Consider the following 23,656-nt stretch of genomic DNA (forward strand, 5'->3'; position numbering starts at 1 on the left):
TTTCAATAGCCTCATGGAGCTTTGGCTACGGTGCTGGGCTGTGTAGGTTTGAACCCTGGCCCTTGATTCCTCCTTGTGCTACTGCTACTCCCTGCTCTGGCCAAGAATATTTACTTAATACATTTATAACCTTTATAAATTGCTTACTGAGCCTACACCCAAGTGGAAATGCACTAAACAGAAAACCCCAGCAGCCAGGCAAGGAAAGGATGGGCTGCACTGTGAAAGGGGTAAGTACAAATTTCTTCTATCTCATGGTGGAGACTCTAACCTTTAAATAGTTCCAGTCCTACTAAAAAGCCAGAGCATTCAGGATCACCCCTCTTACTGCTGCCAAGAGGAGGCAACTCTGAGCAGCTGCAGGCAGCAGGAGCGAGTACTGAGCAGAAAGCTTTGTGGATGAGAGAAAACCTCCCTGGATTCTAACATGGCACAGGTCCATGCACTAGCTCAGAAGAGCATCAGGAGATGGGACTATAGAGATGCACCTGATGGAGGCTGACTTGAAAGTCTGACCTTTGGGTGACTGCAGGTAGAGAAACTGAGAGCCATCACTCATCAGCTATGCAAGATCTGAGACAAAGCAGTGGTGCCAGCTGCCACAGGGACCAGGACAGTGAGAAGTGAAGGTCAGCAGAAAACAGGCTGGAGAACAGGTGAGACCCAGGAGAAGGCAGCATGCAGAGTCACTTCTGCTCTTAGGAAGGGTCTTCACCAGTTCCCCTGGGTGGGAGGTTTAGCGTCAGAAGAACTGTATCTACTTAGATAGCTGTGCCCTCCATAGCCTGATCTCTTTGTTCTTGAAAATACTCGGCTTCACCTTGAATCCATTACCATCTATCTAATGTGACTGCCAACAGTCAGACTCAAAGCCACTTCATCCCACAGCAGGGTTCCATTATTGAAACTTCGATTATCTTATTCTCTAAATATCAATTCTTTAAAAAAAAAATTTATTGGAGTATAGTTGATTTACTATGTTGTGTTAGTTTCAGGGGTACAGCAAGGTGAAACTATTGTCATTCAGTCATACCTGACTCTTTGAGACGCCATGGACTGCAGCACACCAGGCCTCCCTGTCCTTCACCATCTCCTGGAGCTTGTGCAAACTCATGTCCATTGAGTCAGTGATGAATCTGTTATATATATCCATATATCCACTCTTTTTTAGAATCTTTTCCCATCTAGGCCATTATAGAGTAGAGTTTTCCCATGCTACACAGTAGGTCCTTATTAGTTACCTATTTTACATATAGCAGTGTGTATATGTCCATCTAAATATCACTTCTTGTCTTTTCAGCCTCTCCCAGCTTTGGACCCTCGGCACAGATTCTCAATAGTACTGAGGTCATCTGGCATTCAGGACTTTCATCATGTGCACAGCTACCTGCATAGGCATTTTTAATCAAGCCTGGACCATATGGTCCATTTTTAAGCACTTTTGTTGATATCATCACCTTCCTTTTCCATGGTCCTGGGTCAAGCTATGTGTCTTTCTTCTTTTTCTACTGTAAAAACTGACTGGAGCTCTTGGAGCAGGGGTCCCCAACCCCCAGGATCTAATGTCTGATGATCTGAAGTGGACCTGATAAACCAGTAACGGAAATAAAGTGCACAGTAAGTGTAATGCACATGACATTCACATCATCCCCAAACCATCCCACCTTACTGGTCCATGGAAAAACTGTCTTCCATGAAGCCGGTTCCTGGTGCCAGAATGACTGGAAACCGCTGTGACTTAGACAAAATCAAATCATAAAATGTCAATCGTCTCTTTTCTTTAAATGAGTCTTCCTTTGGCTTTCATGTTTTAACTCTGCTCTGGTTTTTCTTCTGCGTGTTTGACCAGTCCTTCTCCATCTCCAGGGTGGTACCTGGATAGAGTTTCACAGAGTTCTGTTTTGTTCCTCATTTCTTACAGTCTACAATCCCCCTAGATAAGCTCTCCACTCCTCCCATGCTTTAAATATCACCTGGATGTTAATGATTCCCAAATCCAAGCCCCCTGCTCCGAGGCCTCTCCAGCACTCCAGTTCTGGGGGAATTTAAATAGTGCCTGTGGTAGGAGGTGAACATGACAACCACACTCTCCTTTCCCTCACGCCAGTAACAGTCTCTGCTTCCATCTCTCCAGATGGCAGACGGTCCAAAATAGCACACTCCTTCGTGCTTCATGTTCCAGCAACTGCTCCTGCTCCATTTAAAATATTCCTCCTGAAACACCTGTCTTTCCTCTTTGGTTTGAGCCTAAGGAAACTGATCCAGAACCCTGTAACACCAGAGCCAATTCATTCTTGGTAAGCTGGGCCGTTCGGGGGTTGGGGGGTGGGTAGGGGGAGGTGGGCAGGGGAGGAGCTGATCAAAGAAGAGCTGCGATGCAATCAGGAAGTGCTAAGGCAAACGCAAACCCACCTCTGCTCTTCGAGTTGCACCTTTTTGTGCCTTTTGTTTTCCTGGATGACTGTTCTGAGTGCAGCTCTGGGTTACACTCGGAGCCTCCTTGGCGGTTTCCCTAGAAGTTGCTACAAGTCTCTTTAATCACAGTTCCATGTTCCATTAGCCGTCATATTCAGAGTGTGGGGCGGCCCCATCGGAAATAGCTCTGCAGCAGCATTTATCCCATTTTTCCTTATTTCTGGTCGCTGCTTCTTGTATGTGGCTCCTGCTCTTTCCCAATCTGGTGTGATGAAATCCCAGCAGGCTGTGAGACTTGACAACAAGTGGTATTATGTGCAGAACTCAATCTCACAGCTTTGGGGGGAATGCTTCTTTCCCATCCCCCCACATCGTACGTAGGACTCCTCATCTCCAGGCCCTGGTGGAGGTGGCCCAGAGAGCAGGGAACTCAGTGAACCAAATGATGTTTAGAGAAAGAGCTTCTAAATGTAACTGTGGTTTCTCATCTCTACCAACGTGGACAGGGACTTGTGAACTCCTCAGGCTGCCCCATGTTAATAAATCCTCCAAATTTTCATTTCCCCTCCCTAATAGGATGCCATTGCATGCTGGTATCTGAGAATCAGATGGTAATGATGCCAATGTTGCTCGCTGCAGCTCCATAGACTGGCAAAACCCTCCTGTGGTTGCTTCACATGATCCCACTCTGGGCTTCACAGTTATTAAAGGAATCCTAGAGGAAATTTGGCAGTTGTTTCCTTTACTTCTCAATAAACCTTCTTCTTTCTTTAAAAGCTGGCTGGAACTCCTGTTCACCCTGTAGCTCATCAGTGTGTATTTCAGAATCTCTAGTCTTAAGGAGCTGTACCTGTCAAAGGCAGCTGGATTATGGGTTTTCATCAGGCAGTGAAGAGAACCTGCAATGACCTTAGAAGCCACTGGCCACATTACACTGGCTCCAGTATTCAGTGTGACATACTTCTGACCTTCCAAGCTACAGCCCTACCCTCTGGGCACTATGCCTCAAGTAGCCCAGGAAAGTGAGCCACAAGTCCCAGTGACCTTGGAGGAGGTCCCCCAGAAGCTCCCAATTGGTCCAGGCCCCTCCAAGGTTGCCTGGACCATGCCTCAGGTCCCAGCCTGTCCTTGCCCAAGTGGTTTCTGACTCCCCCATTCAGGTCCCTCACAGACCTTTCCCTTCCTCTGTGTTCCTCGGCTCAGAGGATGGCACCATGATCCATCTATTTAACCAATCCAGAAACCTGGGAGCCATCCTGGACAGCGTCTTCTTCCTCATACCTGTCCCCTGCCCCAGAGAGAAGTCATCGCCAAGGCTCACCCATTCTACCTCCTCAACAACTGTATCTCCATCACCTTCATTTTTTATTGTTCTGGCTGCACTGGGTCTTTCTAGTTACACTGCATGGGCTTCTCATTGAGGTGGCTTCTCTTGTTACCGAGCTCTAAGGAGCACAGAACTTCAGAAGTTGTAGCATGAGGCATCAGTAACATTAAATCACTTGCATTCCTGAGCTGAACCTGCTTGCTCCGGCTAAACCAGATACATGGGACTCTGGAGAAGGAACTGTGGCAAAAGGATGTCAACAAAGGGTGGGTGTTGATGCTGGAGATGGGATCCTATAACTCTGCGTGGAACTACCCAGCTCAGACGGCTGAAATCAGAGAAGGGATGGTGAGGTGACATGGACCCTGTAAGACTCAGCTACAGCTGGTAACAGTCTGTTGTGAGTGTCAGTGGCACTGTTAGTTCAGAGTTGTATCTGCCCTTAGGATGTCAGCAGTTGGTGGGCCTGTTTCGCTCATTTCTGGGTCTCTGGTGCTCAGCACAGGGTCTGGCATGTGGTTTTTTGTTGAAATTCAAAGTAGGTGGTTATTGCTTAATTAGTTGATGAACTGATAAACAGATGAGTTAACAGATAAACCCCATTCATCTCCCAGGATCTGGTCTCATCTCTCCTGTACGGTTTTTGACTCTGTGTCCCCACTCTGGTCCTAGTATTTATAAGGTCTCTTCTCATGCTTCCCTGGTGGCTCAGATGGTAAAGAATCTGCCTGTGATGAGGGAGACATGGGTTTGATCCCTGGGCCGGGAAGATACCCTGGAGAAGGAAATGGCAAGAATACTCCAGTACTTTTGCCTGGAGAATTCCATGGACAGAGAAGCCTGGTGGCTACAATCCATGGGGTTGAAAAAAGTCAGAGCTGAGCGACTAGCACTTGCACTTTTCAGCTCAGGGAGCCCCCACACCCCTGCCTGAGGGGGCTGTGGACCTGTTTGCTTTGATTTCACAACACTGAGCGGCCTCTCCTCCAAGCTGGGGGCATTGCTCTCGGCCCTCGTTTTGCTGGCCCTTCAGTAGTTGAGACCTCCTAGCCCTGTCTGATTGATTTGGTGTTTCTGAAAGGCACTCAAAACTGAGAATCCATTTTTGAGAATCATTTTGAGGATTTTGTGACACCTCTGGAGACCACTGCACGCTCCCTGACATGCCACAGGCCACCAGCACAAGCCTGCAGTGAATCATACATAGTGTTAGAGGGCACCCAGGCATCGACTGTAGCAGGGCTCAAAGAATAATCCTGCTATGGCCAACCCAGGGCAGGCAGCCACCACTTGTCTCAACAGCTGGGTCAACCTCAGGAGCAAACTGAACAACTACGATTGGCACTTTATGCACTTTAGCTTATTTGACCTTTAAAACAATCTGTGATATGGGTATTCTCATTTTATCAACAAGCAGCTTGAATCAGAGAAATTCAGAATCTGACCCTAAGCCATGAAATAAGTCAATCGCATGAGGGGATCTGATTCCAGGAGCTTCTGCTGCACCAGTGTCTCCATCTGGGATGTCAGCTGTGGTAGCAAGAGCACGAGATCTCAGGTCTGAGCCTGTGGGACCCAGTTTCTGCCCCCAAAGAGGTCACAGGCTGGTAAAGACTGAAAATGCAAGTCCCTGACCGAGGAGGGGCCCGGCAGCATGCGAACCCAAGGTGGGGCTGGTACATCCTGCAGCAGGATGCGAGATGGTCCTGGATGCGGCAGATCTGACCCGGGTGTTGGGGAGGTGGGATGCCATGATCGGCAGAGAGAATGGAACAGACAAGGGCTTGACTGCTTAGAGAAGGACAAAAACGTGAGCATCTTCCTGCCAGTGCTCCCCATACCCTTCAAGACAAAGTCTAAACCCCGAATGAAGACCTTACCTGGCTCTTGCCCACTTCTCTGCCTCATTCCCATCTCTGTGCCCTGGCCCAACATTCCCTGAACCTAACATGCATCTGCTCTACCTCAGCTCCTGTACACACCATTCCTCCTGAGTCAAGTTCCCCCTCGTCTGGCAGTTCTCAGGCAACACAGCCTCCAGGAAGCCCTCTTCTCAACTGAGCTCACGGAGCCAATGATGGAAGGCTCTGCTCTGAACTCTCATGGAAACCACTGACCAGATACACAGGCTCATCTGGACTTTTTCTGTTTCTGTTTGTCTTCCCTATAGAGTGGCACGTCCAAATGCTAGCATATATGACTCTTTAATTCAAATAAAATTTAAAAAAATCAGTTCCTTGGTTTCACTAGTCCTATTTCAAGTGCTTAACAGTCACGTGTAGCTAGTGGTGTCTATCAGACAGTAAACGCAGGGCATCTGCGTCATCACAGGCAGTTGCTCTGGACTGTGCCCTCACACACAGGAGACAGGTAAAAGCAGGGCCTGTAAAGTGCATCTCCACTGTTCCAATAGCCTGCCTCTGCCAGCTACCACCCGAGTTGCTGAATTTAACCTTCCTTTCTTTCTTTCTCTGTCTCTCTCTTTATCCGTACCCCACCCTCCCAATCCTTCCTTTCTCTCTTTTTCTCCCTCTCTCTCTTTTTTGGAGTATCTACTAAAGTGAGACCCTGTTCCAAGAAGGGATCTATTAGTGTCAAACTTCTCGGCTTCCTGGAGCTCACAGTCTAGTGAGGGGGCATGTAAGCAAGTAAACCAAATAAAATATACAAGCAAATGTATAACATAATTAAAAGCTCATGAAAGAATGATGAAGGAAGCATGCATGGCATGGCTGAGCAAAGCCCATTAAAGGGACAGAGTAAGAGGAAACAGCCAGAAAAGGTTAGAAACAGATTTGGATGGGTCTTGAATTCTGTACTAAGAAGCTTGAACTTAATGCAGTAGGAAGCCAGTGACCCATTTAAGAATTTTAAGCAGGAAATTTGTGCTTCTAAAGGATCAGTTCAAAAACCCTGTGGGGGACGACTGAAGGAAGAGGAACTTATGACAGGCAGACCAGAAAGCCGCCCTGGCAGGTCAGGAGAGCAGGGTGGACAGTGGCAGAGGGAGGAGAAAGAGCTAATCCCGAAGCTGATTCCTGGCAGGCCAGTGGCTAAGACTCCATGCTTCCACTGCAGTGGGTGTATGGGTTCGATCCCCGGTAAAGAAGTTCCAAAAAAAACTGATGCAGAAGCTGAGTGGGTGGGTCCCAGTGAGTGATGGGACAGGAAGGAGACAGTGGAGGGTGAGAGTGTGGAGGACAGCTCTCAGGAAGCCAGCTGGGGATCCAGAGGAGGGTCTGCTCCAGAACCGGGGGCTCAGCCCTGGGCATCCCTTCCAGGACTGCATTATGGGTGATTAATTCACGGCCAAGTTACTTTCTCATGAAGGTTACTACAGATACATCAGCACGACAGGCAGGGCGTGAGGGAAGAAGGCTCGGCGTGTGCGAGCTGGAGCTGAATATTAGATTCTAGTCACTATTTGATTGATCTTTTAAGCAATTCTGGGATTCTGTCACTTAAAAACCAATAAATCTTTGAAGGCCTGGGGAAAGCAATGCAAAAGCAATAAATCTCCATTGCGGAATGTTAGAAAAATAGGCCAAGGCTGCCAAGGTGGTTTGGCTGGAGGGATGAGGGTGCAGGAGCCCCCAGTGGCAATCCTTCCTTTCCCAATCCGCGCCCCCTACCCTGCCACGCTCAGTCCTATCAGACAGAGTCAGAGCTGTATGGGTTCACGCACAGGGCAGCAGGCAGTTTACCAGGGGCTGGAGTTTGGCTCAGCCAGGATCAGAGCATCACTGGCAGAAGGAGGAAGAACAGCCTACCTGGGGGTCGCCTGGAGGCTGAGGCTCAGGTATGAGTCTGCTGGAGAACAGGAAGGCTCTCCACTCAGAGTCATGCCGGGCTTCATCAATTACTGCACACAATCAGAACTGTCTTGTCCACCCCTCACTCCCTAGTTGGTGGAGGTTCACTCCACAGCAACCCCACCAGAAGGTCACCCTGTCATCACCTGACATCCCAGCTAGGGGGAAAACTCAGAACTTCCTGGTGGAGCAACGAACTCAGAGGCAGGAAGCTAGGTCCCTGACCTTGGGCCAGTCACTTAATATCTTAGTCTTTAGCTTCCCCTCTGAAATGGAGATGGCATTTCCCACACAGCTTACTCACTGGCTAAGTGACAATCAGATGCTATGACGGAATTATAGGCACTATTAGCTATTAATATAAAACATGATTCTGGGCATCCTTGACCCAATGCATCTAGAGAGCTCTTTGTGTCCAGGGGTCACAGACTTTCTTGGCTGTTTTCTCAAGGCTCCTGCTTCTCCTAGCCTGCAGGACTCCATGCTGGTCCACTTGCCTGGTTTGTGCTCATCTCTCCAGCCTGACTATTCCTTCTGTCAACCAATACAGTCACTGTCCTTACTGGCTTCAAGTTATCTTGCTTTGCTGGTTTCGTTATTCTGTTTCCTTTCTTCCTCAATGCCTCCCTGCCCCATTCACATGCATATTCAACGGATGGTAAGACTCAAGCTATGACAAACCTAGGCAGTGTATTAAAAAGTTGAGATATCACTTTGCCGACAAAAGTCCATCTGGTCAACGCTATGGTTTTTCCAGTAGTCATGTACAGATATGAAAGCTGGGCCATAAAGAAGGCTGAGTGCAAAGAACTGATGCTTTTGAATTGTGGTTCGAGAGGAGAATCTTGAAAGTCCCTTGGACAGCAAGAAGATCAAACCAGTCCATCCTAAAGGAAATCAGTCCTGAATATTCATTGGAAGGACTGATGCTGAAGCTGAAGCTCCAATACTTTGGCCACCTGATGTGAAGAACTGACTCACTGGGAAAGACCCTGATGCTGGGAGAAATTGAGGGTGGGAGGAAAAGGGAGTGACAGGAGATGAGATGGCTGGATGGCATCACTGACTCAATGGACATGAGTCTGAGCAAATTCCAGGAGATGTTGAAGGAGAGGGAAGCATGGTGTGCTGCAGTCCATGGGGTCGCAAGAGTCAGACATGACTTGGTGACTGAACAGCAACAAAGATTCTAGAGGACAGGTATATGTCTGTCTTGTTCCCTGCTATATCTTCAGGGCTTAGCTCAGTTCCTGCTCAAAAAATATTTGTTAAATGACTTAATGGTCGACCGCCTCCCACAGGGGCATTCTAGTGCCCAGAGTTCAAGGTGACACAGGATTAAGGTAGCTGACTTCTATGTGATACCGCTTCTGCTGTCACCACGGTTGTCCTGAAAGCCTCGCTGATGGCACTGATTAGTCTCTTCCCTTCTTGGCAAATGCCCAAGCAAGAGTCTGAAAATAATTCCAGAAAATGAGTGTTGAGCCACCCTCAGTGATCTACAGCTTAAGAAGAAAAGCGGCCAGACTTTTCCAGACACCAGGCATTGCCCTCTGAGCAGTGACATTTATTTTAATTTTTTTTCCAATGGAAATGTCACTAAAATACATCACGTATGACTTTTCTCCTAGGGAGTTGGTATGGCCAGACTGACTGAGTGTTGGCTTAGGGGTGGCTGACTGGGTTTGAAGGCTGCCTGCAGCACTTACATGTTTCACGGCTGGGTCAATGCTCTTAGTTTCTGTGTATCTCAGTTTCCATATCTGCGAAATGGGGAAGCTACAACTGCAGTGCTGTGAGGAGGCAGACAGTTTATGTATAGTGACGGGCACACAGCCAGTGTGTGCTCATCAAATGGAAGTTAGCCAGCTCTTTCAACTTGAAAATGTGGGCTCTCAAGGGCTTCCCCAGTAGCTCAATGGTAAAGCTCTGCCTGCAAAATAGGAGACGTAAGAGATGTGGGTTCAATCCCTGGGTCGCAAAGATCCCCTGGAGATCGCAAAGATACTAGAACCTACTCTAGTATGCTTGCCTGGAGAAGCCCATGGACAGAAGAGCCTGGTCCATGGTCCATAAGCGTGCAAACAGTTGGACACGACTGAAGTGACTTAGCACATGAATGGTCCCACATTAGGGATCAATGAACCAATGAGGTTCATCCTAATTTTTTGGGTGAACCAGTTTAGTTATATTCAAAAGCAGAGACATTACTTTGCCAACAAAGGTCTGTCTAGTCAAGGCCATGGTTTTTCCAGTAGTCATGTATGGATGTGAGAGTTGGGACTATAAAGAAAGCTGAGTGCCAAAGAATTGATGCTTTTGAACTGTGGTGCTGGAGAAGACTCTTGAGAGTCCCTTGGACTGCAAGGAGATCCAACCAGTCCATTCTAAAGGAGATCAGTTCTGGGTGTTCTTTGGAAGGAATGATGCTAAAGTTGAAACTCCAGTACTTTGGCCACCTCATGCGAAGAGTTGACTCATTGGAAAAGACTCTGATGCTGGGAGGGATTGGGAGCAGGAGGAAAAGGGGACGACAGAGGATGAGATGGCTGGATGGCATCACCGACTCGACGGACGTGAGTTTGAGTGAACTCCGGGAGTTGGTGATGGACAGGGAGGCCTGGCGTGCTGCAATTCATGGGGTCGTGAAGAGTCGGACACGACTGAGCGACTGAACTAAAGTTTAGTGATATCTCAGTGCATGAGAGTGAAGGTGTTAGTCTCTCTGTCACATCCGACTCTTTGCAACCCCATGGACTGAAGCCCACCAGGCTCCTCTGTCTATGGAATTCTCTAGGTAAGAATACTGGAGTGGGTTGCCATTTCCTTCTCCAAGAGATCTTCCTGACCCAGGGATTGAACCCAGGTCTCCTGCATTGCAGATTGATTTGTTACCATCTGAGCCACCAGGGAAGTCCAATGTTAGTGCATAGGGGAAAAATAGTCACAATGTTGCTTGAGAATAACAGGAAGAAACACAGCAGTTCAGTAATCTACAGTAACAGTATGATAATCCTTATCTGATGTTAAAAAGCCACCATCTACTCTGGTTCATCACAGCTAGGACAGTCCTGGAACAACTGATGTGTGGAATATAAGGCAAAAATTATACTCTCACAAATGCTACACATACCTGTTTGATGGCCTGAAGACTCACCTGACTTAGCATAGACACTGTTCAAAGTCTACAGAACAGGCAGAAAATTCAAATTGCTGGCAAATGATTCTATTTGCTCCACTGTCCATAATTTCTGGAGTAGGACCAGGGTGGAAAACAGGTAACTAGACCATCTCCATAGCCTCCTCTTGGCTGATCTCCCAGTCTCCAGTATCATACAAGAGATTCTGAATGTGGCTATTCCGTGGCTTTCCAGTGCCCCCTCTAGTAGCTCCCAGCTCCTGCCTCGACCTCTATGCTACAGCAAATATAACTGCTCCTGGTCACTCCCCATGACATCAGGCTCCCTCTTGACTCCATGCCTTTGCTCATGCTGGACCATCTTACTGCGCTTAAATCTCATACAACATTTAAGATATATCTCTTAAAGTTCCAATCCTTTGGCCACCTGACACAAAGAGCCTACTCACTGGAAAAGACCCTGATGCCGGGAAAGATTGAGGGCAGGAGGAGAAGGGGACAACAGAGGATGAGATGCTTGGGTGGCATCACCAACTCGATGGACATGAGTTTGACCAAACTCCGGGAGAAAGTGTAGGAAAGGAAGGCCTAGCATGCTGCAGTTCTTGGGGTCACAAAGAATCAGACATGACTTAGTGATTGAACAACAAAGTTACATCTCACTGTCACCTCCTCTGGGACTTCTGTCCTCTGAGTGCCTACGTGCATCTCCACAAGCATGAATTGAATTGTACTGTAACTAAGTTTTCATGTTTCTGTCTCCCCAGCTAGAGTCCAGCTTTCTTTAGAGCAGGAGTAATTTGCAGCTAGTTCACAGGCATGTTCCAAGCACTTAAACAGTGCCTGGCACCGAGAGAGAGCTCAAGAAATGTTTGTCGAACGAAGGAATCAACGGATTGCTTTCATCCCCTGTACTCTGCTCCATTCCTGGCACATAAAACACTCCATGCATGCTTGCTGAACTGAACTGAGCCAATTTGAAAGCTGTTCCACCGAACACTCTGCTTGGCTTCAAGGGTCTGTAGTCCCTTGAGCTCTGAGCAAAAGCCAGTAACATCTTATGGGAAACCCAGATGAACTTTCTGGCCACCATGATACAAAGGGTAGCTTATATAAAAGAGGTGCCCACCTTCCTGACAGCCAGAAGCCCATGGACTTGCTTGGGGTCAGCTTGGCTACAGAGATGCCTTCGCTGCCTGGGCTATAGATACACTTGTATGACTCTGACTTCAAGCCCCCTGTGGAACACTAAGGCCATAAACGGGACTAGCGCTGAGGTCGTGCCTCCTTTGAAATTTCTGAGCAGGTCCTTTTGATCATTTGGTGCATCTGTCTATATGTCTGTTAATGGCAGATGGGCGTGTACAGGCCATGTTGCTGGGATATTGTGTTCCCGGGGCCTCCAGCCTGACTAAATAAATTTACCATAGGCTTGTTCCAGAAAGTTCTCTCCCAGCCCTCTTCAGATCCCTATCCACACCTTCCCACTAAGCCAGTCCCAGTGCCCCATGGTGGGGAGAGAGGGCTCCTGGCTCAGTGGCCCTCTGAACTGGGCTTGAAGCTGCTGATCCTTTTCCTCCAGGAAGCCTTGCTCCTAGGCAGTCTTGCCCACAGGCATTGCCAGGGGCATGATTCAGCTGGAGGTGTGCATGGTGAAGAGAAAGAAAATGGAAAACGTCAGGTTAAGACCCCTCCTCACCTGACAGGGGCTCCCCGAGACTGAGCAGGCTTCAGCATCACCGTGATGGTCGTGTCTGTTTCATTCAGTGGGGTGTCTGTGTCATATTCAGGCATTGACGGAGCTGGACAGAGAACAGAGAGAAGGGAGCTGAGCACAGGTCCCAACCCCACCCCATCATCACCTCCCACAAGACACCCAGGTTGCCTAGGAGGGAGCTATTTGGGGAAGCACTGGATGAGTCACGTGGCATCCGAGGCTTTCAGCAAAGAAGACCCTGACTTTCAACCTTCCTGTAGGTTCCTTCAAGATGCAGAAGAGTCTGGAGAGGGGAACAATGATGTGGCTGGTAGCCTTCATGGATCAAAAAGTTCCATACCACATAGATAAATGCAGGAAATATAAGTACTTAAAGGTGTGACTGTAAAGTCAACCTTAAACACATTTAAAATGCAAATACAATTTAAAAAATTAAAATAAAAAAGAAATAGAATGCAAATTACAGCAGTGATGAACTTTGCTCTGATCTTTTCTTTTTTTCCCTTCAGGACACCCTCTCTTCTGATAGGAACATCACTAAACCTAATCCCCTGAGAAGGTAATTTAGCCATTTGTACTAAGAGCTATTAAACTTACATTCCTTTTAATTCAGTATTTCAATTTCTGGAATTTAATCCTAAATTCATAATCCAAGCCAAGAAATCAAACTTTATTCGGTAACATGTTCATTGAAGCATTATTTTATTAAAAACATGGAGGCGCCAAATATATCCAACCACAGGGGAAGGTTTAATTAAATTACGTCCATCCGCTTGACAGATAATTGTAATGAAAGCAGTGTAGCAACTTGGAAGATGCTCATGGTTTAAGGGTGTGTGGAAACGTTAAGCTACAAAAACTACCAGGGGTCTGCGTCTATGCAAAGTCTGTGTGGATGCAGACCAGAAGTGCATGGGCATGCTGAAACAGTGTGAATGTAAACAGAGGTCTGAGATAATTCCGCTCTGAAGCTGTCCGGCGGGGGAGGGGGCCTGACAGCTGAGGGCAGGTGACATCTTGGGCCGCTCTGGCTCTGGGCATTCACTTATTTTTTCATTCGCTCATTCATTGGAGGTTACATGAGAACCCGTGCTGTGCCCTGCACTGCCAAAAGGAATACTCCTGAAAATGAATCACATTTTTACAAATGAAATCGTATGTACTATTTGGTGCAACTGTGTGCTCGGTAAACTATTGAGTAAATCACTCAGCATTCCCTCTGGTCTAGTGTAGGTGATATATGTTTTATATTTTAGGAAGCTCCTGGATGGGGTTTTCTTCATGAGATGACGGTGGTGATAGATGAGGGACTGCACTGTCCTTGCTGCTCCAAGATCACACGGTGATGGTCGGCTCCGCCCCTTTCCACTCCCAGGTGTATTAGGAGTGGATAAAAACCAACACCATCACCTTTCTTCCTTTCCCCTTTCTAGGACAGATACCTGAAATTTTGGTGGCGATCCTGGTGGTGACAGGCGGCCCAAAGCCCTTTGCAGTGCTGGCCTTGATGGTGAAGGAGTAGGTGGTTCCAGGGTACAGACCCACAAAGAGGTGGTGGGTTTCATTCCGAAGCTTGAACACTTTGCCCCTCTGGCTGGACAGGTCAGCATTCGGGTCCAATGAGCCCACGGCCTTGTAGTTGATCTGTGCAAGAAGCCAGCAAACAAACCAATCAGTGCCTCGCCCAGGAAGCTGAGTGGAGCTCACCAGGAGGAGCATCAGGGGAGGGAAGCAGAAGGCAGGCGAGCATGGTCACGAGTTTAGCCATTACCATCCACCTTACAGATGATTCCAGCCTCCAAATACTTCACTGTCCATGCTTTGGGGCACTGCTGTGTAGTAGAAACAGAATTTAATCCACATACATAACTCTCAATTTTCTAATGGTCACACTCATTACAGAAAAAATAAAGAAGACCATAAAGTAAAATTAATTTTCATAATCTATTTGGTTAAACTCAGCAGATCTAAAACATTATTATTTAAACCTGCAATCAACATAAAAATTTAATGAAATATGTTCTACTCTATTATTCATATTAGGTCTTAGAAATCGAGTGTATATTTTACCCTATGGCACATCTCCACTTGAACTAGCCACATTTCAAAAGTGTGGTGACCCTGTGTTGCTTGGGGCCACCACTTTGGACAATGTGGCGATAGTGAAAGTTGCTCGGTCATGTCCAACTTTTTTCGACCCCATGGAGTATAGAGTCCATGGAATTCTCCAGGCCAGAACACTGGAGTGGGTTGCCTTTCCCTTCTCCAGGGGATCTTCCCAACCCAGGGATCGAACCCAGGTCTCCTGCATTACAGGTGGATTCTTTACCATCTGGGTCACCAGGGAAGCCCAGGTTTATCTAGTTCGTTCCATTAAAAGTGTTTTACTGGAGCACAATTTATATTCAGAAAACTAGACAGCTGGATGAAGTTTTACTAACTGCACAGGACCATGTGACCAGCAACTAATCAAGAGACACATTACCAGACCCGAGGTTTTCCCCTCACATCTCCTTTCTGATCCCCCCCTCCTCCCCTGCTACCCTGACTTCTAACAGCACAGACTAACTCTGCCTGGCTTTGAACTTTATATAAGTGGAATTGTACAGGCTGTACTTTTCAGTGTCTGCTTCTTTTGCTCAACATCATGTGTGTGAGATTCAAGAGGCTATCACGTGTGGCCATAGATCAGGCCTTGTTGAGGTTATCCCATGTCCTATCTCTGACCAAAGATAAACCCAGATTTGTTGGACTCTGAAACCTGTGTTTTTTATTTCAAACCACACTTGCTGGCCTGAAAACGAATTTAAGTAACCAAAGAATACGTTCATTCACTCACTCACTTACTCCATGACAACTAATCCCTGCACACTCCCATATTCTAGGACGTGCACTCTGTGTGGCCAGGCCCTAGCAAATGAATGCAGTGAACACCGGTCAGGCCCTGTCCTCAGGGTCTTCTGTTCCAGAATGAGGTAAGTTAACTACACAGCCACCTTGCATCACTGTCTTCCATCAGGAATGTATCATGCTTGTCAGGAAGGCCAAAGCCAGGCAGAAAAGGGAACATACCAACTCTGCTTCAAAAATAAGCAGCTGGGATTCTATGGTGGTCCAGAGCTTAACACCCCATGCTTCCAATACAGAGGGCCCAGGTTTGAACCCTGGTTCAGGGACCTATATCCCACAGACCCCAACTAAGAGTTCACATGCCACTACTAAAGATCCCACGTGTTGCAACTTAGACTCAATGCAGCCAAATAAATAAATAGTTAAAAGAAAGTAGTAGTTGGCTCTTTCTGGTTAGGACACCAACCATTCTGGAGAAAGAGGTAACCTCTCTCTCTGCTACGAAGCAGCAGCAGTATAGCAATTGATGTCACAGGTTGAGGAGAGAGCCCAGATTTTGCCTGGAGCACAGTGAGTCCAGGAGGAGCCATGCACAGAATTGAAGCATTCAGGCACTTTGCAAGCAAAGCTGGCAGGGCACCCACTCCTCAGGTTCCAGGGGGCCCCTGGTCACAGCATTCTCTCCGATAACTGCACCCACTTCAGCCCTTCCCAGAAGCAAGCCAAGTAATTTACACCCCCAGAAACTGGACTGATGGAAGTTGAAACATACATTCCTGGCTCCTCTCTTGTGATACTGTTGCTGCATCCCTGGGGATTTCCTTGAGGGATGTCACGCCATGTGTCTCCATAGGTAGCTGGCTGGAAAACACACCCATCCTTGGCTACCTTCCTTTTCCTTCCCCACTTCTTAGTGTTTCCCAAAGTTCTCAATAATCTGTTCATGCTCAAATCCTTGTCTCGGGCTCTGCTCCTGAGAAATGTCAAACTAAGACAAAGTGCTCAGGGCTGTATCTTAAGGGGAAAACTGAACTATCAATAATACCCGGGGATGATACAGAGTCAGAGCAGAGAAAGGAGCATTCTAGGTTCTAGGCAGAGAAAACTAAGTGGGCAAAGACCTAGGGTGGGAGAAGGCTTGGGAGAACGGAGAAAAATCCTGTGTTGACTGGAGAGCTGTGTGCAGCTGGAATCCAGTTTTTCCTGGTGGAAGGAGGAGGCAGATGTTCGAATAGTTCTGCCCGTGGCTGTGAACCCCGGGGTGCTGGAGCATCCTGTTGAAATTCAGCCCCCATCCCCTGCCTGGGCTGGTGGCAACTACATTGATATACAGACACTGGGTGGTAAAACTCATGCCTTATTTACTAGCCAATTCCTTTTCTGAGCTCCAAATTCAATCCAAAAGCGACTCAATTTCCACCAAGCTGTCAATATAATATACCGTGCTCGCCTGCTCTCCTCACCTTTCCTGGTATTACAGGATCCTCACTTACTTGTAATGAAACACTATGAATAAATCAATGTATGTTAATATAGCGTGTCTTCAATTTTTTATGAAGGGTTTCGCCAAATCTAATTCCCTCTGCTTTGTCAGAACCAGTCTTTGAAAAATTTAACTTGCAAGTTTTACGAAGTTAGTGGGGGATCAGGCTGGGGAGGGAAAGAAGGAAGGTGAGAGAAATTGAATGGGATGGAGCTGGGACTGTAAAATGCATCCAGCAATGTGACTCCTCATTTGGAGGTGGAGAGAGAGGAAGATTTGTTAGAATAGCAAACATAAAAGAAGGAAGTGGTGGGGAAAGAGGGCTGAGCTGCATATCAGCCCTGGGCTTCAGGCGCGGGGTTCTGCTGCAACAAAGTGCTCTGGACCACCCTAGTCTCTCACGCCTGGGTGCTCTCAGTGGGATACCTGACAGAAGCTGGAGTGAGAACTTTCCAAAGAGAATTCAATCACATCACCCCTTAGAACAGCGGTCCCCAATCTTTTTGGCTCCAGGCACCGGTTTTGTGGAAGACAATTTTTCCACACACTGGGTGTAAGGGGGCGGAATGGTTTCGGGACAGTTCAAGGGCATCCAATTTATTGTGCACTTTCCTGGTGGCTCAGACAGTAAAGAATCTGCCTGAAATGTGGGAGACCCGGGTTCAATCCCTGGGTCAGGAAGATCCCCTGGAGAAGGAAATGGGAACCCACTCCAGTATTCTTGCCTGGAGAATCCTATGGACAGAGGAGCCTGGCAGGCTACAGTCCATGGGGTTGCAAAGAGTCAGACACGACTGAGTGACGAACACTTTCACTTATTTCAATTGCAAAATAAATGTAATATGCTTGAATCATCCTTTTTTACTGGGCTTCCCTGGTAGTTAAAACAGTAAAGAATCTGCCTGCAAAGCAGGAGACCTGGGTTTGATCTTTGGAGTAGGGAATGGCTACCCATTCCAGTGTTATTGTCTGAAGAATTCCATGGACAGAAGGCACCTGGCAGGCTACAGTCCATGGGGTTGCAAACAGCTGGACACCACTGAGTGACTTTCAAGGCAGAGGAACCAGAGATCAAATTGGCCAACATCCGCTGGATCATCGAAAAAGCAAGAGAGTTCCAGAAAAACATCTATTTCTGCTTTATTGACTATGCCAAAGCCTTTGACTGTGTGGATCACAATAAACTGTGGACAATTCTGAAAGAAATGGGAATACCACACCACCTGACCTGCCTCTTGAGAAACCTATATGCAGGTCAGGAAGCAACAGTTAGAACTGGACATGGAACAACAGACTGGTTCCAAATAGGAAAAGGAGTACGTCAAGGCTGTATATGGTCACCCTGATTATTTAACTTATATGCAGAGTACATCATGGGAAACGCTGGGCTGGAAGAAGCACAAGCTGGAATCAAGATTGCCGGGAGAAATATCAATAACCTCAGATATGCAGATGACACCACCCTTATGGCAGAAAGTGAAGAGGAACTAAAAAGCCTCTCGATGAAGAGGAGAGTGAAAAAGTTGGCTTAAAGCTCAACATTCAGAAAATGAAGATCATGGCATCTGGTCCCATCACTTCATGGGAAATATATGAGGAAACAGTGGAAACAGTGTCAGACTTTATTTTTCGGGGGCTCCAAAATCACTGCAAATGGTGACTGCAGCCAGGAAATTAAAAGATGCTTACTCCTTGGAAGGAAAGTTATGACCAACCTAGATAGCATATTCAAAAGCAGAGACATTATTTTGCCAACAAAGGTCCACCTAGTCAAGGCTATGGTTTTTCCAGTGGTCATGTATGGATGTGAGAGTTGGACTGTGAAGAAGGCTGAGCGCTGAAGAATTGATGCTTTTGAAATGTGGTGTTGGAGAAGATTCTTGAGAATCCCTTGGACTGCAACCAGTCCATTCTAAAGGAGATCAGTTCTGGGTGTTCTTTGGAAGGAATGATGCTAAAGCTGAAACTCCAGTACTTGGGCCACCTCATGCGAAGGGTTGACTCATTGGAAAAGACTCTGATGCTGGGAGGGATTGGAGGCAGGAGGAGAAGGGGACGACAGAGGATGAGATGGCTGGATGGCATCACCGACTCGATGGACGTGGGTTTGGGTGAACTCCGGGAGTTGGTGATGGACAGGGAGGCCTGGCGTGCTGCACTTCATGGGGTCGCAGAGTCGGACACGACTGAGCGACTGAACTGAACTGAGCGACTTTCACTTGCACCTATTTCTATTATTATTGTATCAGCTCCACTTCAGACCATCACTAGGATATAGATCCTGGAGGTTGGGGACCTCTGCCTTAGAATCAAAAGAGCAACAGTTTCCCACAGGTTTGGGGATAGGACCACATCCTTACCTGTCGTTCTCCAGCTCTCTGCATGCACGCGCCCCTCTGGCCTTCCTAGCTTGCATCCAGGCCTTATTTCAGCGTCGGAAAAGAGCCCTGGTCTCTGTGGCCTCAGGGCTTTTCCATCAGCTGTTCTGTCAGTTCAGGTGATTTTTTCCTTCCCTTCACTTCGTTAATGACTCCTCACCCTCAGCTCTCACCTAAAAGGACTGTTGCCGTGAGCACCTTCCTTGACTCTCAGGTCCTCCTGTTTGACGTTCCCAGAGTCACATGGGTCTCCTCTGAACCACTACTTTTATAACGAACCCTGCAATGATTTCATTGATGATTCCCTTTTCTTCAAGCCCAGAGTCCGAAAAAGTAAAGCCTGAAAGCCAAATTTGGCCCATCATCTGTTTTTGTAAATAAAACTCATTTGGAACACCAGTCACAGCATTCTACTCTAAGCGTTTACAGGCATGGTCTTTGCCATCTTTGTGACTTCCAAGGCAAACGTACCAAAGGAGGTCAGTTCAAGGTAATCTCCTTTTGTTAGAAGTGAAGCCTTGATGCTTTGGTTTACTGACAATTCCAAGGCAAAATGTGAACAAGTCCCTTCTGAAGATCCCAGTGAAAGCGCAGATGGCTGCAGTATATGTGCCAGTGACTTCTTGGCCATGAGACTTTAGTTTTTCCTAGAAAGCTGAGGACCAGAGTAACAGTGGAAAAAATGATTATGACTGACACATGCACTGGTGTTCCTGGGTTTCTAACTCAGTTGAAGGTGGGCAGGAACTTGCCACATCTTGCAGACAGTTCCTGCTTTTGTTTCCATTGTGATTGTATCATTCTCTCCATCAACAGATGCTCACCAATAACCCATTCTGTGCTGGACTCTGCTCTGGGCTCTTGGGAAACACTGGCTAAGACCCAGTTTTTGACTTTGAAGACCCACAGAGGCACTGGTGGGTACCATAGGAAACTGAGGTCTTTGGGAACAGTTATGGGAGTAACCAGTTCTGTCAAAGACAGTGGGGCAGCCTCCCAGAGAAGCTGCAAGAGCACTGGGCTGGCTAGTGGTCCTCAGCACAGGCTCCAGAGCATATGTTCTGGGACCTTTAAAACGTACCGAGGCCTGCACTCAGCCCACACCATCTGAATCGAATGTTTCGATGACAAAAGTCTGGCAATCAGTACATGTTCAAAGTTCTCCAGGAGATCTGATTGGAGAAGGCAATGGCACCCCACTCCAGTATTCTTGCCTGGAAAATCCCATGGACAGAGGAGCCTGGTGGGCTGCAGTCCATGGGGACGCTGAGGGTCAGACAAGACTGAGCGACTTCACTTTCACTTTTCATTTTCATGCATTGGAGAAGGAAATGGCAACCCACTCCAGTGTTCTTGCCTGGAGAATCCCAGGGACGGAGGAGCCTGGTGGGCTGCCATCTATGGGGTCGCACAGAGTCGGAAATGACTGAAGTGACTTAGCAGCAGTAGTATCAGGAGATCTGATTGGGCAGCCAGAGCTGGGAATGCTGGAACTGAGCCCTAAAGCATGAAGGCGATTAAGCAGAACTGTGAATGTGGCACGTGCCAGAGAAAGGTGTCCTAGAACAGCCTGCTGGAAGGAAGTGGAAACTCACCACTGGCACATCACGGTGACAGCTGCTGAAGGCAAGATTCACTGTGGAGTTCTAACGGTGCGTGAAACCAAGGAGAAATGGAGTATTTGCACAGCCTTGTGTGTGTGCTTAGTCACTCAGTCGTGTCCGACTCTTTGTGACCCTTCGGACCATAGCCCGCCAGGCTCCTCCACCCATGGGATTTTTCAGGCAAGAATACCAGAGTGGGTTGCCATTTCCTTGTCCAGGAGATCTTCCTGACCCAGGGATTGAATCTGAGTCTCTTGTGTCTCCTGCATTGCGGGTAGACTCTTTACCCACTGAGCCATCAGGGAGCCCAATGAATATCCTTGTGTGCAGGCTCAGCCATGTTCGACTTTTTGCAAACCCATGGACTGTAGCTGGCCAGGTTCCTCTATCCATGGAGTTTTCCAGGCAAGAATACTGAAGCAGATTGCTATTTCCTTCTCTAGGGGATCTTCCTGACCCAGAGATCAAACCCATGTCTCCTGCATCTCCTGTACTAGAAGTTATCTCTCCCCATATGCTGTGAAAGTGCTTCACTCAATATGCAAGCAAATTTGGAAAACTCAGCAGTGGCCACAGGACTATAAAAGGTCAGTTTTCACTCCAATCCCAAAGAAAGGGAATGCCAAAGAACACTCAAACTACCACACAATTGCACTCATCTCACATGCTAGTAAAGTAATGCTCAAAATTCTCCAAGCCAAGTTTCAACAATACGTGAACCGTGAACTTCCAGATGTTCAAGCTGGTTTTAGAAAAGGCAGAGGAACCAGAGATCAAATTACCAACATCCGCTGGATCATCAAAAAAGCAAGAGAGTTCCAGAAAAACATCTATTTCTGCTTTATTGACTATGCCAAAGCCTTTGACTGTGTGGATCACAATAACTGTGGACAATTCTGAAAGAGATGGGAATACCAGACCACCTGACCTGCTCTTGAGAAACCTGTATGCAGGTCAGGAAGCAACAGTTAGAACTGGACATGGAACAACAGACTGGTTCCAAATAGGAAACGGAGTACGTCAAGGCTGTATATGGTCACCCTGATTATTTAACTTATATGCAGAGTACATCATGAGAAACGCTGGACTGGAAGAAACACAAGCTGGAATCAAGATTGCCAGGAGAAATATCAATAACCTCAGATATGCAGATAACACCACCCTTATGGCAGAAAGTCAAGAGGAACTAAAAAGCCTCTTGATGAAAGTGAAAGAGGAGAGTGAAAAAGTTGGCTTAAAGCTCAACATTCAGAAAACGAAGATCATGGCATCTGGTCCCATCACTTGATGGGAAACAGATGGGAAAACGGTGGAAACAGTGTCAGACTTTATTTTTGGGGGGCTCCAAAATCACTGCAGATGGTGACTGCAGCCAGGAAATTAAAAGACGCTTACTCCTTGGAAGGAAAGTTATGACCAACCTAGATAGCATATTCAAAAGGAGAGACATTACTTTGCCAACAAAGGTCCACCTAGTCAAGGCTATGGTTTTTCCAGTGGTAATGTATGGATGTGCGAGTTGGACTGTGAAGAAAGCTTAGTGCCGAAGAGTTGATGCTTTTGAACTGTGGTGTTGGAGAAGACTCTTGAGAATCCCTTGGACTGCAAGGAGATCCACCAGTCCATCCTAAAGGAGATCAGTCCTGGGTGTTCTTTGGAAGGACTGATGCTAAAGCTGAAACTCCAATACTTTGGCCACCTCATGTGAAGAGTTGACTCATTGGAAAAGACTCTGATGCTGGGAGGGATTGGGGGCAGGAGGAGAAGGGGAGGACAGAGGATAAGATGGTTGGATGGCATCACTGACTCGATGCACATGAGTTTGAGTGATCTCCGGGAGTTGGTGATGGACAGGGAGGCCTGGCGTGCTGCAATTCATGGGGTCACAAAGAGTCGGACACAACTGAGTGACTGAACTGAACTGACACCCCAAATGTAATCAGACCACAAGTTCTTTGATATCTCTCCTTCCAGAAAGTGGAGGCTAATTTCTCTCTCCTTGAGTGTGGGCTGGACGTACTGACTCATGATAGAAAGGGGAAAAACAGTAGCTTTAAAGTAGAGGGATCAGGCAGACAGGAGCTTAACCAAGGGATTAAAGTCAACATTGCCAATGTTAAGTCATGTTGAGATGGAGGGCTCCCTGTAGGGGATGAGAATCATACACAACCTCCATGGCCTTCCTCCCCAGAATCTCCATCCATTCATGAGACAATATCAGACTAGCCCAGAATGAGCACTGATCATCACTCTTTGAAAATGTCAATATCATATAGATAGATAAAGAAGACCAAGAAACTCTCACAGAAAAACCCGAAGTTCAGTCAGTAGTAATGAACAGATGTGAAATCTCAGTTTTGATAAACATACCACAGTTAGGGAAGATGTTAACATTCAGAGCAGTAGTGTGAAAGGTAAGGAACTCTCAGTACTATTTTTCACAACTTTTTGGGTAAATTTAAAATTATTTCAAAATACAGTGTTTAAGAAACCACCACAAAATGTGGCCTGCTGGGGTTTGGTACCTATGAGGTCCCTGTAGCTGCAGGATAGAATCTACACCACATATTCACTGAGCTCTGGATTTGGCCTGGTGCTGAGAATTGGAGAGTCTTCAGAAATGTACAGTCCAGTGTGGGAGGCAGCCATGACCACCACAAGGAGTTGTAAAGGTATATGTAGATTACTGCTTTGAAGGAAGGGAAAGTGGTTCTTGGGAGCATGTATTAGAGGCTTTTCGTGTCTCACAGTCTTCCTCATAGAGTGTGATGGTGTTAAACAGATGCAGGGGTGTGAGGAGGGTGTGGGGAGTGATGGGAGACAGAGGAGGGGGAAGGAAGAGGAGGCCAGAGAGACGCTCCTGGGCAGGATGGCTATTGGCCTATGGTCGCTTTTGTGCAACCTGGAAAAAGGCCCTTCTCTGGGCAGATG

The 23,656-nt window shown here is 47.1% G+C and overlaps 1 protein-coding gene across 5 annotated transcripts in view; it reads right to left on the minus strand.

Moving 5' to 3' along the window:
• PTPRT (protein tyrosine phosphatase receptor type T) overlaps positions 1 to 23,656 on the minus strand; it is a 594,083-nt gene that overhangs the window by 270,391 nt on the left and 300,036 nt on the right. For all 5 annotated transcript variants that reach the window (XM_061437619.1, XM_061437621.1, XM_061437620.1 and 2 more), the window contains exons 4-5: positions 13,853 to 14,054; positions 12,393 to 12,495 (exon numbers count right to left, since the gene is read on the minus strand). In XM_061437619.1, coding sequence (XP_061293603.1) covers positions 12,393 to 12,495; positions 13,853 to 14,054 — 305 coding nt within the window. The remainder of the gene's footprint in view (positions 1 to 12,392; positions 12,496 to 13,852; positions 14,055 to 23,656) is intronic.

This window comes from Bos javanicus, chromosome 13, assembly GCF_032452875.1.
Source record: "Bos javanicus breed banteng chromosome 13, ARS-OSU_banteng_1.0, whole genome shotgun sequence".
NCBI classification, from domain to species: Eukaryota; Metazoa; Chordata; class Mammalia; order Artiodactyla; family Bovidae; genus Bos; species Bos javanicus.